General features: G+C 32.8%; 1 protein-coding gene across 1 annotated transcript in view; it reads right to left on the bottom strand.

Moving 5' to 3' along the window:
- Positions 1-18,391, bottom strand: part of LOC143243948 (NEDD8-conjugating enzyme Ubc12-like) — a 31,912-nt gene extending 13,521 nt beyond the window's left edge. The window contains exons 1-3 of the mRNA XM_076487804.1: positions 17,970-18,391; positions 3,967-4,061; positions 2,397-2,539 (exon numbers count right to left, since the gene is read on the bottom strand). Of these exons, the coding sequence (XP_076343919.1) occupies positions 2,397-2,539; positions 3,967-4,061; positions 17,970-18,078 (347 nt within the window). The 5' untranslated portion in view covers positions 18,079-18,391. The remainder of the gene's footprint in view (positions 1-2,396; positions 2,540-3,966; positions 4,062-17,969) is intronic.
- Positions 18,392-20,206: the final 1,815 nt, after the last annotated feature.

Below are 20,206 nucleotides of genomic sequence, written 5' to 3' on the forward strand. Positions count from 1 at the left end.
TTCTAATTTTTACATTTAGAGTGAATAAAATATAAGCATAAAAAAATAAAACTTTAGTATTTATGTCTGGGCTGTTGTTGATTTGTTCTCTGGTCCCTGATGAAATTTAAAACTACTTTAGTTTGTAACACTGGTAGTAATATTTAATATAAATTTTTTATTTATTTTAAATATCCAATTAAGAACATAAAAGTTTAATTAAGCAATAAGTAGACTTAATAAATTCCATTAGATATTTGATGTGAACACTAAAATGGAAAAGAAAGAAACCAAGGTAAAATTAATTAAAACCTGCTGTCAGAAGAAGGTAGGCTCAAAAACAATTCAGTAAATAAAAATCCTCTTTCTAATGGTTATTAACATTCCCAATAGCATATGTCAGAAAGAATTACAGATATTGTTTGAAATGCAAGATGTGATAGAGGCATGTAACTTGTGATGCTCCCAGAGGTCTAGATAGAATATACACACACACACACAAATATAATAGACAATTTGGAGTAAAGGAGTGTGATGAGAAGACAATTTATTTTTATATTTACTTCTGAAATAAAGAAGTTAATCCTTATATAATATTCATATTACAAATTTAAATCATAAACTACATTCTGATGCTAAGCTTATTAACATACATTGAAAATAAAGTTATACAATCATATTATGAATATAGCTTTGCAGGAGGTTGTGACATGCACGCTTTAACCTTACCCAACATTAAAGGGTTAAATGGAAACCAATTTTTTGCAACAAGTTTAATATTCACCAAATATTTGAAAATGGGAAGATTACTATAAATATGTTGTGCATGCTTAGTGAAAATAAAACTGAAATTCCTTTTAAAGAATTTAGATATAAAACTTTCAAAATCATCATAAAGCCCCATATAAGTCTAAATATGAAAGCAACTAGCATGAAAACCAGATAAATTTTATTCAAGAAGGGTATCTAGAAGATAAAATTTAAATCCACCTCCCAATTCAATGGTAAATTTCATATTGTGAGAATAATTATTAAAGTATACTTGATAGGAATTGGTTTCATTGTGGTTATTAAACTAAACAAAAGTGTCATAAATATACCACTTCCTTTCATTATAACTAAAGTTGTTGCTAAAGTAAGGGCTAGACAAGGTCCCATTACCTCCCTCATCTACCTAATGAACAATTCTGTTAATATTATTATTCTCAGAATTTAATAAAGTTATTCTATCATTATAAATCACATGACCTTTATGTTTTCACAACAATTTGAGTATAATAAAACTCAAGAACAATTCAGTAGTTTAGAAGGTTTCCAAGATGCCTCATTTGCAGCATCTGATCCATTCTTATGAGTGTTAACCTCTCAACAAGACCTAAAGAAGAGCTACCTAGATAATGTCTATTATATAAAAAATTTAACCAGCCAGAATAGGATCAAAAGATTAAGTTCCTTTTCCTTTTTATTGGATATGAATAATGAAAAATTAAGAAATACTACCTGATTGATTCCCTCCTTTTCACTCTTATAATAATGAGAATGGTAATGTAACTGAACATGAGAGGTAATAAGTACAGGATTTTGAAGCAAGTTCATAGACATTTATAAGAATAAAATAAGTGTATTGATGTTGTTCCTGCACCTGAAGAATGCCAGCATTATGGAAAAAGAAAGTGATTTACTTGAGATTATTGATGAAACCATTAGTTGTAAGTCAAGAAATTATTGGAATATGGGGATATTTTTTTTAACAAATCTTATTTATAAAAAACATGTTCTAAACTTGTATACAACATTAGTAACTCATCATCTGGAATGCTGTATACAATGTTGTTAGAAAAAGACAAGTTTAAAGAAAACGAATTAAAATGTAAACATACATTTTAATTTAGCTGTTTAAAATTATGGACTTGAATGATGTCCTTGTAGGCCTGCTTGAGGGATGAAATAACCAGAATGACAATGGGTATTTAAGTTTCAAGGGTTATAGTATGAAACTATTAAAGCCTAGTTATTTAATAAAATTGTTGTAATTATTTTGTTGGCTTATCAGTTAAACAAAATGTTCTCTTGTTTTTGGATGTGAGCTGTTATTCTAACCCATTTAGATATTTTTAAATCAGAACATGTCTACAAAAATTCAAATTTAGTGGGGCTTTATAATAGAAACTTACTTATATGTAAACCAAACTTCCACATTTTAAAAACTCAAATTAAAGAAAAGTAAGGATTTTTTTGTACAAATATGTAACAGAATGAGTACTTGCAAACAGAGATGTCATTCTTTCTTTTTGGGTAATTTTGAAATGCACATGATTAAATCAAAAACTTTTCAAACTTATGAAATTTCTAGTTTTTTTTCATACTTGTAAGCTGAGAAGATTAAAAAAAGAACAGTTTTTTCTACAAGTTCTTACCTTAGGATGTTCAAACAGACATTTCCTTCTAAATCAATATTTGGATGGTAAACCATGGTTTCACACTTCACTTTTGGAGGCTCATGAGGATAATTGTGGCTAACTTTAAAACTAAAAACAAATCGCCCTCCTCTGTAAAATCCCTGAAAATTTTTTTTTGAAATCATAAAGTCCAAGTAAGATAAATAAATCTACAGAAGTCAGTCATCATACACAAGCTAATAATTAACTTACATTTACTGCAGCATGGTTAATTCTCACATATAAATATACATATTTAAATTAACACACAATATGTGAATGAAAATTGAAGTTATGTTTACATTTATAAATTTTCCTTTAATAAACACTTAAAATCCATTTTGTTTGAGGAAAAATATATAAACAAACAAATTAGTTTCAGCTGATATATTACTTTGATGTACAATAGCTATGTTTTTGGGTTTTTCTTATAGTAAAGCCACATTGGGCTGTCTACTGCATCCACCAAGAGGAAATTGAACACCTGATTTTAGTGTTGTAAATCCATAAACTTACTGCTGTACCAGCAGGAGACTTGACGTTGCTAATTAGTACAATTTCCTTCATGTGGAAAAACAAGGAAAAAAAATCATAAAGTAAAATATTTTGTCACAGTTGAAAGAATACAACATTGTAACACAATGGATTTTTATTGTAATTCTTCTTTGTGAGAAAAATAATCTTTATGTATTGTAATGGATTTACTATTATGCATTTATTTTAATACCAATGTTTGTACCAATACTCAGTTCAATATATATTTAGAATTACACATTACCTATATTAAATGTATATTGTGCAAGTTGCATTTCTTCTCTAAATTTGTAGAAGATTCTCGAGCATAAGAATCAACAATATGGTTAATGAAAGCACTATCAATCTTCAAATATAGTTTCCAAGTGAATTTTTGAGTCTTGCTTAATGAGTATAAAATGTAGCTACAGCACGACAGCAATAGAATATTGTTTGGTGATTACAGCCAATATACTATAAGTCTTGGAAGGTATAATTGTTGCAACTACTTACTAATCAGAAAAAATTACATATATTTGGCCAGTAACATTTATATATTTCCAACATTACAAACTTCAGGAAAATAACTTTGTACATTAAATACTGTCATTTTGAAAAAAATCACACAAAGAACGGAGCTAGATAGTATTTCAATCAAGTGAAGTGTGTCTTTGTATCAACACAAAAGTAACTTACATCTCATGAAGTGTCAACAAAGTATTCATTTCCAGATCAAATAGAAGACTCAATGTTGTTCATAAGTTTGCAAAATTTTTGTATATAAATTATTGTGTGTAATAACTATTATTTAAATTGTATTGTTGTTTGTACATTAAAATATATTTGTGTTGAGAAACAAAAATGTGTATCAATCTTGTTGGCAAATATCATCACTGATACACACTGACATTCAATTGACTTCTACATTAAAATTTCTAGCTATTTGAAATGGTAATGTGTAATGTACGTAACATACTAAATTGGATACTCATCCAAGATAAATTATAACACATAACATGTACATGTGTGTACTTACCTCATCAGGTGATATGATCAATTTAAAGCTAAGGAGGTCATCTGGATCAGGAAAATCCATCTGACATGTTTTTGGTAGGTTCAGTTCATTTATATCTGCAAGAACATTTTTAGTTAAACTACAAGCTTACGACTTAAATTCATAATTACATACAACACTGACTCGGTTCCTGAAAACAAGAAAAAATACAGGTTACGTGCATAATATATTTATAATCCATTCAAGTCTACATCCCAAGTCCCTAATAATTATCACACACACACACAATGTGTCACTCCAATCAAGTTTCCTATTATTTTGAACTTAAAGAACTCCTCTTACAATGGAAAATTGCAACACGTTGGTCAGATAAAACCTGTAGAGGCAGAAACATAACTGAATGCTAATGTACTGAGATATCAGAAACATGGAAATAAATAATAGTAAGAACACTAGGAATAACTTAGTGTACATCTTTATGAAATACATCAACCTACATTTTCTTGCTACTTATAACAGTTACTAGTTAAGATATATTGTTGAACATGTTGGTCTAATGTCCAGGCCAAGGTGTAATTATCCGAGTATTTTTAATTCTACGATAACCATGCAAATGCATGAAAGAAAAACTGCACAACAGAATTTTAAAAGTTATAAATAAGTTCACAGTCATTTTTCCACATATTTAAGAAAATATTCTTGGAGTAAAATTTATTCAATAAAGTTTCATTTATTTAATTTCATTTCAATATAAACATAACAACATCAAAAATTACAAATTTTGATTTATGGTCGACTTCAACATGCTCCGATTGGTTGGTTGGTTTGTGTTTTATGGTGCAATGCAACTAGGCTATCTGCACCAAACATCTGGGAAAAAGTTAATATTAAAGTAAAATTATTAAAATACATAAAAGAAATTAAGGTAAAACAAAACAAACTTTAACTTTTGAATTAAAAACATAAATAACATTAAACCTAATTTTTATATCTAGTCTGCAGCAGTAAGAGAAAAACTACAGTAATACAAGTTGTAAAGGACTTTCTGTTGCATAACTGTAATTACCATAACTTGCCAGGGAGACTAACATGTACGGTCAAAACCACCGTCAGTCACTTGAAATTAGCCTTTCCAGTCCTGGTTTTACATTATTTGCAGTTATGGCCATTTTCAAAGAGTAATAAAGGTTTTAAAACTTGTAGCAAAATTTTAAATTATAACTCACCAGTATGACTAATGGGTAGTTCAAAATGCAGCATTAGTCACCTATGTTGGCCTTTCCAGTCCTGAGTAGAGAAAGCTACAGCCATTTTCCAATTTCAAACTGAACTAGATGTACTTTATACATTTAAAAACAGCTGGCATGGGTAGAGAAAGCATTAACAGAGGAGCAAACAATGTTTTGACATTCTTTGGTCATTATCAGGTTCACTCATTTAATAGATGATGATGACCAAAGAAGGTCAAAATGTTGTCCGCTCCTATATTAGTGCTTTCTCTACCCATACCAGCCATTTTTAAATATATACTTTTGTCTACAAGTGGGTTTTCTCATCATCATGGATCATAGATGTACTTCAATTCTTAAAAGGGAATCACATTAGAAAAGGTCTAATATATAAATTTAAAAACTTAAATAGCATTAAAAAGGTTAATGACCTTTAAAAAACTAAAACCATTTCTAAGGTGGACAATTTCAACATCACCAATAACATTGTCTAATGTTATGGATAAACCTTGGAACAGAACATGTTTAAGATAGTGCCGTCGTTCAGAGTTGTAATGACAGCAAGATAGTATAATATGGCTTATTGTGACCTGAATGTTACACAGATAACACACTGGTGCATCAGTCCCAGATAAAAGAAAACAATGAGTTAAAAAACTGACCAATGTGTAGTCTAGTTAGAACAACTTCTTTCTGACCTTTACAAAAGCAAGACAGCTAAAGTCTAAGAGAGGGTTTTATTAGGAAAAGCTTGCTTCACATTGCTCATTTATAATCAACTGCCAACTGTTCTGGAGCCAAGCCTTGAATACAGGACCAGAGATAGTGCCAAAACAGACAGATTTAGCTGCGGTGTCGGCAAGCTCATTCCCACAAACCTGGACCAGGATCCAGAAAACCTGCAGAGAAGTAGAAGTTAAAGAGAAATGGGCCAGTCAGTTTTGAATATTGGTGAGAACAGGGTGTGAACTAATGTGAAGTGATTTCAGGGTCAGCAGAGAATTAAGCAAGTCAGAGCAATGGCAGATCATCTGTTCTGAAAGAGAATGGCCTACCAAGGAAGGAAAACACAACCCCAGATGTGATGCTTTGGTAAGGAACGAAGTTTCAAAGCATATAGTATATTTGCAAACAGCAGAGGTGCAAAGAAGGTTCATGAGACTGTGTATAAGCTCTAAACTGGAAAAGTGCAGAAAGCCTTGGTGCAGAGCCGAAGTCCATGATGATAAATGGGGTCCAGCATCTTTAAGGCAGCAGTCCTAGCAGAGACAGAGAACAGTGATCCACAGTCTAGTTTTGATCAAGTAAGAGCACAATATATCTTTAGCATAGAACATCGATCTGCTCCCCAAGTGGTGGAAAACAGGACACGGAGGATGTTCAGTGCTGTTATACATTTGACCTGTAGCTACATGATGTGTGGTGTGAAGATCAGCTTACTGTCAAAAATAAGCCCCAAGAACTTTGTCTCAGGAACCACAAGCAGCACAACTTCACCAACACAGAGTTCAGAATCAGGATGGATACCCTGTTGGCAATAAAAGTATATGCAAATGACTTTAGAGAGAGAGAAGTTAAAGGCGTTTGCTGTGGTCCACTTCAACAAACAACTGAGGGCAGTCTGTAGCTGATGCTCAATATACCTCACATTTGACTACTGACATGAGATGTGAAATTTGGTGACATAGAGCCCATTTGCAACAGTAAGAGGGTGTTGTTCAGTAATGGCATTAGTCTTTATACTGAAAAGTGAGACACTCAAAACACAGCTCTAAGGGACTCGAAGTTCCTGTAGAAAAGAACAGGAAAGTGTCAATCCCACACAACTTGGAATCACCTGTCCATTAAAAATTGTTTAATAAAGATGGGCAAATGGCCACTTAACCCATATATATGGAGGTCTCGAAAAATGCCATACCCTCCCTGTTGTATCATAAGCCTCTAACTATCAAAGAATACTGATAAAAGATGTTGTCATTTGAGAAAGGCTTCTCTGATTGACGTTTCAAGTTGAATCAGGTGGTCCATGGTGGAGCAAAGTGGTTGGAACCCACACTGGATGGGTGAGAGAAGGTTGTTTGATTTGAGGAAACACACAAGACAAGCATTAACCACCATCTCTAAGTTCTCATAGAGATCTCTTTAAACCAATTCAATGATAGTTTGAAAGAATCTTGGGATCCTTCCCAGGCTTAGAGAAAGGTAGGACAATAGCCTAGCACCAGACATTAGGAAAAAACATTCTCCTTGCAAGATCCAGTTAAAAACAATCAGAAGAACAGAAAGAGAAGCAGGAGATAGATGGTGCAGCATCTCATAGTGCGCATCATCAGGTCCAACCAATGTACTGCCAGACTGATGAAAGGCCAATTTGAGTTTCACCTGTATAAAAGGACGATTACAGTCATAAAGACAATCAGCTAGAAAGGAAAGAGGTGACCGCTCTGCCCGAGTCTTGATGGCTAAGAAGGTGGAGGAAGAAGCAGAAGTGCTCAGTACCTGGAAAAAGCTTTCACCTAGAGTATCAGCAATGCTCCAGGTATCAGCTACTTCCTGGCCATCAGAGAGCACGATTGAGAGGAGGACAATTATATTGCCCACTGACCTTTTGAATCTTGTCCCATATGACTTTGGAACTGGTGGTAGAAGATGTGCTGGTTGTGAACTTAATCCAAAAATCCTGCTGGCTTTGACATCTTTCCTCCAGGCATGTGCACAGGCCTGCTGGAAAGTGATGCCATGCGAGAGTGTGGGATACCTACAGATGGTATCCCAGGCCCATTTTTAAGCCTTCATGCCCCATGTGGCAGGCAGGATTCCACCATGAATGAGGATACCGTGGAAAATGTGTCAATGTTTTAGGAACACACTGAGCAGCTGCCTATATAATAGAGTCAGTTACTGCTGCTACACACTCCTCTATTGATGGCCTACAGAGGATAGCAGGATCAAGTTCTGCAAGAGCAGTGAAAGAAGACCAGTTTGCTTGATCCAGCTTCCACCAGGCCACGGGGGTCAGGTGGCATCAACCACAGCCAGTCTCTCAAAATAGGAAAATGATCACTGCCTTGTGGATTATTGTTGACCCTCCATAAAAAAATGGGAGAATAGTGAAAGGTAGCAAACTGTGAGACCAATAGCAGTAAAGGACTGACTAGGTGCATGAAAAGTATAAGAACCACTACTGAAAAGAGAAGGATTGGGATCAGAGAGCATACACTCCACAGAGCAACTCCTCCCATCAATATCAGCACTTCCCCATTAAAGTCCCCCAGGATTAAAAAGGGAGACAGCAACTGTTCAATGAGAGCATCAAGTTCTGATTGATCATAGGTCTCTTCAGGTGAAAGGTAGAGAGAACAAACGGTGATGATACGACCCAAAAAAAACAAATAACTACAGCTTCCAAGGGTGTGTCGAATGCCAAAGACAGGGTGAGCACATGCTGATCAACCAACAGTGCTACCCCTCCATCACACAGCCTGTCATTTCTGTACAAAGAAAACCGTCAAAAGGTGACTGTATTGACAAATTTCATGTAAGGAAAGACGTACAGGATGGTAGAAAGCAATCAGTGCTTTCATGTCATTCAGATTATAATGTAAATCTTGACAGTTCCATTGTATCAACTGAGTGAAAAAGGGAGACATTTGCCCTAAACATTTGTCTGAAAGATAATGTAGTATAAGAAAATGAAGTACAGGTGTTACACATGTTGAAGATTGCTGCTCAGAATCTTCAAGACGTGGTCGTTTACCTATGGACTGTTTTTTCACTATTTTATTTATGTTTTTATTTGGAGGATCCACAATAAAAAAGGAATATTTTGATGCTCACTGACCCCACCCACCATGAAACACTATGAAGGGACAAACTACAATGACAAACAAGGACACTGCAGCAACACCAGGGTTTCGTGAGCACTATACCCAAACATCAACATCAGATACAATACCTGTTGAGAACATTCAACACTGGTACTTGGTTGACTTCAGCCCAAATGGAACAGCCAATTGACCCTAGGGGGGCTACCCAAAGGCTGCCCATCTACAGAAATTCAAGGGCAAAGTGATGTGTTATGGTTGGATTCATCAACCACCAGGATCCTCTCCTCTCCTTCACAGGTCGCCACACACGGCCAAGACATAAGTGGTTGTTTTTGGACCCAGAGGAGGTAAACTGAAAGAACAGAACCTTCCCTAGGAGGTCCCCTCACCAATTACAGGAATCCACACCAAGGGGTCAACATGCTCTGAAACAAGTTAGGTTTTGTGAATTTCTTTGCAAGAATCTACATAGTTAGCATTAACAGTAAATAAACAATAAACATAAAGAAACAAAAATGTAATACTTATGTCTAGGCTGTTGTTCTCTTGGGTCCCTAATGACAGAGCACAGATAGTTTATTATGTAGCTTTGCATCACATATCCTACTTAGCTAGAAGGAAAATTTAGAAGATAATTGGTCTAATTTGACTTTGCAACTAGAATACATGTATACTTTTATTCATCTGTAGTTAATCTCTGTTTCTAAATCTTAGTTTTCATCATCTGACATAATTTCCTTTAACTTAGCCTCACAAAAGCCACAGGTTAGTGACCTTAACAAGTAATGAAAGCTTTTTATTTCTGTTCCTTTCAAACTATGTGGATCAATACAGTTTTCAGTTCAGCCAAGATCTACGTAGATGTCAGAGTAAAGTGATAAAAGCTTAGCTTGGTATATATTGGGATTGCAAAAAAAACTTGCTTCATCACATTATACTTAATTTATGATCTTGCTGTACAACAGAAAAAAAAATTCCTACAAGGTAAGATGAGACAGGCTTACTTAAATTACTTTATACTCAATTGCATCAATTTTAAATTTGCCAGCATAGCCACTGCATTAAGCCCCATTAACCTCAGGAACTGCCTGAATGGGAAATGTAAAAAAACAAAATTTATACTGTATTTTATGCCTTGTAAGACATTACTACATTGTGGAAGATGTGCTCTAATTTTGGAAAGACAATTCTAAGACAAAAAATATTTTGACTCAGCAACCAACACCTTGATGCAGCCTTGACTTGTTTTTTAATCTACTGAGTAAATACAGTCAAATACATCATATTCTTCACAGTTTATTGACAATATTAGTTAAACTGGATGTTTTATGCTACTGAAATACTTGTAATTTTTTTGATTAACAATTAAATATGCCTGTTTGGTAATAATTCTGGTATGGTGAAAATGTTATTTGTACTGCATGCCATTAATTGTAACACAATGAAACTACATAGTGAGTTTTCTGAATCAAAACAAAAATTAAAATTATAGTTTTATAAAATAAAAAGTTAAAAGGGAAGTTTAGGATAACTTAGAAAAATAAAAATTCCTAATTACAATTAACAAAAAAGTAAGTAATTTTAATAGTTTCTTTAAAAAACATATCACAATGATACATTTCTGAAATTTATAAGCTAAGAACTATAAATATCACATTTAGGAATAATATATTTTTTTTAGAAACTAAGTAATCTTTGAAACAGTTTTGAAGTTTTAAACTATTTCATCCAGTAGTACATTTCTCACATTACATTAGAACTTACCATTGGGTACATTTCTCACATTACATTAGAACTTACCATTGGGTACATTTCTCACATTACATTAGAACTTACCATTGGGTGGAGTAAACATACACCTGCTTATTCTTTCATAACAGAAAAGTGTTTAAACCATCTATTTTTCCATCAAAAATTAATGTTATGGTTTTCATTATGTACTGGTGCAGTATGGTATTTACTCATACTGAATAATTCGATATCCTGAGTAGCTTGTGATTGCAGTTTCAAGTGTTTAAAGTTATACCATCTCTCTTAAACAAGATTAAATATAAATAATCTTCAAGTTTTTACGTAGAGGAGCAAACAACGTTTCGACTTTCTTCAGTCATCCTCAACCCAAACGAGCCGTTTTTACATATATATTTTTCTCTACAAGTGGGTTTTCTCGACATCACTGATAAATAATCTTCATTGAATGCAGATCGAAGTACTGTAAATGAATCAAAAAGGTTTTGTATAAAGACTTGAAGATAGTTTTTGGTCTCAGGTATTATCTCCTCTTTGGAAAATACTATTCTTAAATGTATGTACAATGTGATTTTAAGCATTGAATAAATGATGTTCAGATAACTTACTATGAAAATCAAAAGAATTTATGACTGACTGTATATTAATCTTGATAAATTTGGCAATGACAAGAAGTAGGAAGTTATGTCCAAACATGTTTACTATCAAGGTAAATGCATGAACTCTGAAACTATAATACAAAACTGAAACAAAACTTAAGATTTCAGAAAAGTAACTTTTATTAATTAAAGAAGCAACCCAGGAATCTACCATGAAAAAAGGTTTGCATCCTTTCTTATATTCATGATGACCCCAATTTACACCACAATCTTATGACTGCTTCAAGATGTTAAGAGTTTTCACATTCATAAACAATAAAAAATAATTTCCCATTGCATTCTCAAGATGGATGGTATGGGTTGTAAACTTTTAATTAAAATACAAAACAAAAGTTTCAATCGTTTTAGATCATCTTCAGGTTAGCAAAGAAGGTCAAATGTTGTTCTGTACTTTATTTTACTTAACGTTTTGATACCCATACTAGCTTTCTTAAGAATACATATTTACTTTAAGTGGGTTTCTCATCATAATAGATTTCCCATTGTATTTCATCACATTTCATATTATTGTTAATACAATTGTCAAATGAATGCAGGAAGTAAGCTTAATTTTCAATAATAACTTAAACAGAGATTTTTTTATAACTTTCAATTAAAGAAAAAAATAAAGAGGATGTACTTTTTAGTGACTTAGATAAGACTGAGTATGACCTCACTTGGTGTAGTGTGTGTGGTTTTTATTTCCTTACATACCACAGAAAGGATTTAGATAAGACTGAGTATGACCTCACTTGGTGTAGTGTGTGTGGTTTTTATTTCCTTACATACCACAGAAAGGATTTAGATAAGACTGAGTATGACCTCACTTGTTGTAGTGTGTGTGGTTTTTATTTCCTTACATACCACAGAAAGGATTTAGATAAGACTGAGTATGACCTCACTTGGTGTAGTGTGTGTGGTTTTTATTTCCTTACATACCACAGAAAGGATTTAGATAAGACTGAGTATGACCTCACTTGGTGTAGTGTGTGTGGTTTTTATTTCCTTACATACCACAGAAAGGATTTAGATAAGACTGAGTATGACCTCACTTGTTGTAGTGTGTGTGGTTTTTATTTCCTTACATACCACAGAAAGGATTTAGATAAGACTGAGTATGACCTCACTTGTTGTAGTGTGTGTGGTTTTCATTTCCTTACATACCTCACTTGTTGTAGTGTGTGTGGTTTTATTTCCTTACAGAAAGGATTTAGATAAGACTGAGTATGACCTCACTTGGTGTAGTGTGTGTGGTTTTTATTTCCTTACATACCACAGAAAGGATGTCAAGATAAGACTGAGTATGACCTCACTTGGTGTAGTGTGTGTGGTTTTCATTTCCTTACATACCACAGAAAGGATTTAGATAAGACTGAGTATGACCTCACTTGTTGTAGTGTGTGTGGTTTTTATTTCCTTACATACCACAGAAAGGATTTAGATAAGACTGAGTATGACCTCACTTGGTGTAGTGTGTGTGGTTTTTATTTCCTTACATACCACAGAAAGGATGTCAAGATAAGACTGAGTATGACCTCACTTGGTGTAGTGTGTGTGGTTTTTATTTCCTTACATACCACAGAAAGGATGTCAAGATAAGACTGAGTATGACCTCACTTGGTGTAGTGTGTGTGGTTTTTATTTCCTTACATACCACAGAAAGGATTTAGATAAGACTGAGTATGACCTCACTTGTTGTAGTGTGTGTGGTTTTTATTTCCTTACATACCACAGAAAGGATTTAGATAAGACTGAGTATGACCTCACTTGTTGTAGTGTGTGTGGTTTTTATGTCCTTACATACCACAGAAAGGATTTAGATAAGACTGAGTATGACCTCACTTGGTGTAGTGTGTGTGGTTTTCATTTCCTTACATACCACAGAAAGGATTTAGATAAGACTGAGTATGACCTCTCTTGGTGTAGTGTGTGTGGTTTTCATTTCCTTACATACCACAGAAAGGATTTAGATAAGACTGAGTATGACCTCTCTTGGTGTAGTGTGTGTGGTTTTCATTTCCTTACATACCACAGAAAGGATTTAGATAAGACTGAGTATGACCTCACTTGGTGTAGTGTGTGTGGTTTTCATTTCCTTACATACCACAGAAAGGATTTAGATAAGACTGAGTATGACCTCACTTGGTGTAGTGTGTGTGGTTTTCATTTCCTTACATACCACAGAAAGGATGTCAAGATACTAGAAACATTTACAACTAACCATAAAAATAGCATAAAGTTTAATAAATTTGTACAAGAAAACAGTTACTATAAACATTTCAACCTGATTTTCTGTGAAGCAGAGGAATACTAGCTGTGACTTGGTACAAGTGTTTAGTAGTGTCAACAGCCTTAAAAAATTAACACTTGCAGGTGCATAACTGACATTGAGATAGACAGGGCAGCTGCCTTAGAAAAAAATTTCTATCGTAAATAACTTAGCATCCAAGTTAAAGTTATAACAGCAGTAAGAAATGTAAAACCAGTATGTAATAACTTGCATCTTTAAGAAGTTAATTACACACAAAATTGGTAAGTGATTTCAGCACTTCTTCAACTGACAAAAAAATTCAATTTCTGCCTTGGTAGAAATTTATTTCTAAATACACCCTTTCCTTGTGGGATTTACTTCACTGGAGGAAAGAAACTAGAAATGATTGGAATACATCTACATGTGATGTAGAGAAAGCTATAAATAAAAACTAGCTTTTATTAAGTTCAAATCTATATATGTTAATATGTAATTTCACAGCATTATACAGGAATATGATTTACCAATCAATTATAGCAATTAGTGGAATTTGCTAACCAATTAATCATTTGATCAATAATCGATTATTCTTGTGATATGGCTTAAAACATGGTAACACTACAATTTGATACCCACAGTAAGCATAGCACAATTAGATCATTATGCAGCATCTCAATTAAGAACAAACATACTGACATTATTTCAATTGCTGGATAGTTAGAATGATTGAAAACAATAATAAACAGAAACAACACTTTCAATTAATGGATTATTTTGTGACATTAATTGATTCAATTGTACTTTAAATTACTGGATGTTTGAAATAATCCACGACATTAATTGCAAACCATAAAATAATCATCTAATTGAAATTATGATATTAACTGATTCAATCATGATTTCAATTGCTGGATAGTTGGAATAATAGAAAACATAACGAATCAGAAATAGCAGTTTATAAGTGATACTAACTGATCAGGTAATTTAATTCATTCACCAAACTCTGTTTATCTACCTTTTTAATTAAAAAAATTAAATGTATTAATTCATAATTATTATTATTGTTTTAATAATCTTATAAAATTACTTTTAAAAACTTCACTTGTTATCAATATGATTGGAAAGTTTTTTAATCAAAATGTGTGAATCCCTCTACTATGTACTACATATTTTGAAAGGCAATAGATGACTGGGAGCTTGAGAGGTCAGTCCTTAGGTACTTACTTTTTATAATTTACATTAGAGATACTAACAGCAGAATAATTAGTCAAATTTGCTGACGACATAAGACTGTTGGAAATTTCTAGCTACCGAGGACACTAAGATACTTCAGAATGATTTGGATCAACTGGTAAGTTGAACAAAAGTATAGTAAGTGTATGGTAATGCTTATGGGTTATAACAAAATGTATCATGTTTTATTCATACTAGAATTCACTTAATAATGCAACTCAAAAACTGATTTCAGTACAAGTTACAAGTCAAAGATAGTGCTTTGTTAAAGGTACCAAAAATAAATATCTTTGGGATTTACATATAGACATACTGACTGAAAATAAGAAGAGGTAATTATATGGTCAATAGTTAGGCCTCATTATAATATTATGCAATGTTCTAAGTTTCTTTAAAAAAGCAAACTGACTAACTGGAAAGGATTCAAAGAAGGGCTACTAGGATGATTCTGGAGGTGTGTGTGTGTGTGTGTGTGTGTGTGTGTTTTCTCAGAGCAAAGCCACATTGGGTAATCTGCTGAGTCCACTGAGAGGAACTGAACCCCTGATTTTAGTGTTGTAAATCCATAGACTTACCGCTGTACCAGTGTAGGATGATCCAGGAGATAAAATGGTTGTCATTTTGGTTAGTAGTCTTATTTTTGCTTGAGAAAAGAAATATGAGAGGTAATTATATTGAAGTTTACAAGATTATTTAAAGAATCATAAAAATATACACCTCTGATTTCTTTGTGCTAAATCTTGAATACAAAAGGATGAGAAAACATATGTTTATGCTTTAGGGTAGAGAATATAAATGGATTGCTTTTTAATGTGGTGTATACAAAAAGACTAGTAAATATTAAAAATAAAAACCTTTATTATTCATATTGTTATCAAGCTTTATATTAAAAACTTATTTTCTCCAAAACATCCAAAGGCCAACCACCACCCTGTTAGGTAAAAATCATCTCTGCTGAAAATGACTCCAGTCCCACTACTTTTACAGTTAAGCATGAAAAACTGATGGTGTATTAATTTCCCACCCTTAACACCTCAAACAGATCCCCCTCACTCTTGTTTTCTCATGAAAAAAAGCACTTCTCAGAGATTTCAGTTTCTCCTTATATGACAACCCCTTCATCCCAGGCACCATTTCAGTAACATTTCTAAGAATGAACATATTCTAAATGTGGCCTACACAATGAAATTACAATCTCTTTAGACTTGTATTCAATAATTCTGAAGATACAACCTAAAATCTTATTTGCCCTATTACAGCTTAAGATAGCTTAAGAGACTGATCAACCACTACACCAAGATCACTTTTTCTTTTATAACAGTTATGGAAATTCCCATTCAAATTATATTTATAATTCAAGATATGATAACCAAAGTTCATTATCTTTCATTTATTATGATTAAAACCCATCTGTCATTTATTTGTCCAACTCACTGAATGAACTAAATCCTTTTGTAAAGCAGCAATGTCCTCTTCACAGCTAGCAACACCAAAGACATTAATACACTTAGAACATTTAGGTAATTATTGACCTTTCCTTCATTTAAGTCACCGACATAAATAAAAGAAAAGGAACAAAGGTCCTAAGACCAAGGTAGCCCACTTGCAACATTCATCCAGATTAACTGAACTCCATTTACAACAATTTTTCTACTTTCTTCAATCCAGCCTCTCTATCTAATTGGTTAACTTGTAAAAAAAATATCTTTATAGATATGAGGAACAAATCTTATGTGGCATCTTGTCAAATGCTTTCTGAACATCCAGATATTCCAAATCAAGATTATAAAGGACAAAAAAAACCTTGTTTTTCCTCAGAAGTTATTTCGTCTTTCCATTAACTTTTTTTTCATTTTGACTTTCCAAAAAATACAAAAAATTGGTCCTTCAAACATTCCTTTGTAAGCACAACTGTTCACTGCTGAAAGAAACTGTATGTCACTGAAGTTTCAGTTACATTTACATTGAGAAACTGGTTTCATATAATGTGTAAGTAAAAAACATTCACAATTAAGGTTTTCCATACATTATAATGAAAAGAAGTTGTAGCTTTTCTCCATCAACTTAAGTATTTAGTGCTCATTTATAATCTCAAAGTATTCACGCTTTGATCTCCAACCCCAGTGTGAACAAAGATGATCATTTAAATATAAAACTAAAAGACACTGGACATAAATTTTATTTTACTGTCAATTCCAACACAAACCAAATAAAAATATAATATATAAATTAATGTACATGTTTCTTATGACAAAGCCACATCAGGCTATCTGCTGAGCCCACTGAGGGGGAATTGAACTCCTGATTTTACCATTGTAAATCCATAGACTTACTGCTGTACCAGCAGGGGATGAGTAGCTTTGTGAAAGGAATTCAATGAATCAAGTTAGTGTTGTTGTTTTTGGTTTTTTATCTAAGTCACCTGAAATTGTGAGTATTTATGCTGGTGGTGAAATTATTATTTAGTAAAATAAAGTTAATACTCTATTTAAAAAAAAAATCAAATGGGTCAGTCCATATTCACTTAAGGCTAAGTAAATAAACAGTTACTAGTGGGTGCATGTGCCATTCTGAAATGTCCTTGCAGGCAATTTTCTAGATCCTAAGCCATAATTAATTATTGTTTAGAACCTAGAATATAAACTATACATATTAATACTGCTAAATCCAATCCCAGTTGTTCTAGTCTGTATGAGTGTATCTCAAGTCAAGGTTAAATATCCTGAACTGTAATGGACAATAGATTTAACTTAAAGATAAATAAATCTCCTTTGAATTCTAGTCTCACTTGTAAGTTATATTTGTTGAAGTACTTTAAACAATAAAATACCAGTTCTTGACCTAAGTGATCAAACTTTTAAACACTTTCTAGTTGTGTTACTTGTAAAATTGTGTAGGTTGTAATTAAAATTTTAATACCTCAACTTTAACAGTAATAGTTTAGTCTTTCGTTATATAAAAAAAAAGGTTGGATTCTAGAAGTAGAACTTTAGTTTAATACTAATGTTACAACTTTTAAGCCTTGCCCTTTCTAAATTAATACTTTGTGAATATGCTGGTTGTACCTTACAAATATGATAATACATCAAACATGTACCTTTCGTGATTCTTAGTTGAGCAGCTGAAGCTCTTTTTTGACTACTTGCTGTCCTGCCAGAAGTTTCACCTTCCTTTCTCTGCTGTTTCGTAGAGAAAAGTTTAATCATTCTTGCAAGAACGTTTGATTACAATATCACCTCGTAGAATAATAACCCTCAGTATCTTATCTTATATAAATTCATAAAACCAAGAGAAGTGATATTCTAATAACCCTAACACTTCTCTTTTGCATAAAGTTTTCTTTATTGTTTGTTTTTTCTAATCTCCTACCGTTAAATTAGAGAACTAATATTAACTAGTTTATAGTTAATAGTTTGGTCACACGTAAAACTGAATTTCATATTGTTATTTTTAACTTTACTAGTATCAACACTGAAAAGCTACCACGATGATTTCATGTTTGGAGTAGTTATCGTGTGGGTAAACATTGATATCTCTTTACAGTTTATCTCGGAAAAGAAGAACTGTCGTGGTCGTCCTAAGGAATACTTTGCCTTTAAGCTGCAACGTTCAAAACAATTTAGTGAAAATTGATTAAATACAAAAAGTCAAGGTTGCATATCGGAAAATATTTTGTATATGCAGTTTAGTTTGTTTGTTGTTAAGCGCAAATTACACAGTGGGCTATCTGTATTGTGCCCACCACTGGTGTCAAAAACCGCTTCTACCCTCCAAACTTACTGTCAAGCCATGCCGTTTGAAGGATGATGGTAGGAGAAAATAGGATAGTTTAAATAGATCAAATGATCTAATGTCGTTATTTAGAAATTAAATATAAATAACAGAAAAAAAATTGCCACAAATCCTAAAACAAAATGCCTAAAAAATATTGTAGCACTGTAGTTCTCTTGTTGGTCGGTTCTTTAAAATCATCTAGTGAAAATAATCATATGGTTCTAATCTAAACTGGACTAAACTAAACATATAAAACGAAATAAGAAACAAAATTTGCAGAGACAATCACATACAAAATCTAAGTGACGATAAATGAGGCGCAAGAACTGAAAACATATTCAAAACCTAAAAAACATACATAAGTCCTGTTGTAGAGTATGCCTGCCTAGCATGGTTAAATGTAACCAAATCACAAATATGTAAGACAGAGGCGATCCAAAATTCAGTGACCACTAAAGCATACAGAGTTCCTAGATGCACAAACAGAACCTTTCTACCAATTACACAAACATCACCATATTGTCAGACAGATTTAAGAATAGCTCAATAGATTGCTTCAAAACATTTTAACAAAAATTCATCACTAAGAACTCTAAAAAACTTTACCAAATATGATGAAGACATAATTAAGGCTACCTACTCTTGAGCAAACAAGTAATTAGATATAGCGTTAATTTTACTTAAAATGTGTTTGTATATGTAAAAATAAGTTTAGTGCTGTGTATATTTTTATCGGTATTAATGAAACTGTTTGTGTGAACAAAAGTATATGTTGACTATGAACGAAAAGAGCAAAACGTTTATCGAAAATCATGAATAAATCTACATTGCCTGAAAAGAGCTAGACTCGTATGAAACTAACAACTGTAAAGCACGTGCAATGGCTACATGATTTAATGACGGATGTTTCTAGCTATCGGACCGATTTATATTGGAGAACTAACGTGATCTTCATCGAAAACATTCAAGAATTAAACCAACAGTCGAGAAGGGAGGTAGATATATCCTGGATCTCTACGTGTTCGTAGCCTCAGGCTGTGGGTTGTGGTGAAGACCATTCTAATACAAAATGTCCAAGTAAACAAAAATCCACACTGTTCTAATTGTAAACAAGTACATGCAGAAAACTGAGAATGATACAGTAAATATAAATAAATTTAATCTAGAATATACAGCATATTTCACAATATTACAGAAGCAACTGCAAAAATTACAATGAAGACAAAACACAAACATGAATAAAAATACCACTGCTGTCGACACCAATTACAAAACAACAACAAGAACAAAAATATCTAAATACATACCCACTTGTGCTGCAGCGGTACGTAAACAACCAGGTAACAAATTAATTATACCTTCTAACAATCAAACTAAACCACTAGTCAAAACAAACACAGAAACAAAACTAAATAAAAGTACAGAAGAAATAAATAAACAACTACAATATATACCGCAACCTAAAATATCAAAAACATCCATTTGCACTAGCATCAACATAGAAAATAACCAAATAATTGAAGCAGCAAAAATACCTTCTTTGAGTACATCAGTAAATTT

The sequence above is a fragment of the Tachypleus tridentatus genome, chromosome 1, assembly GCF_004210375.1.
Source record: "Tachypleus tridentatus isolate NWPU-2018 chromosome 1, ASM421037v1, whole genome shotgun sequence".
In the NCBI taxonomy this organism is placed as follows: domain Eukaryota; kingdom Metazoa; phylum Arthropoda; class Merostomata; order Xiphosura; family Limulidae; genus Tachypleus; species Tachypleus tridentatus.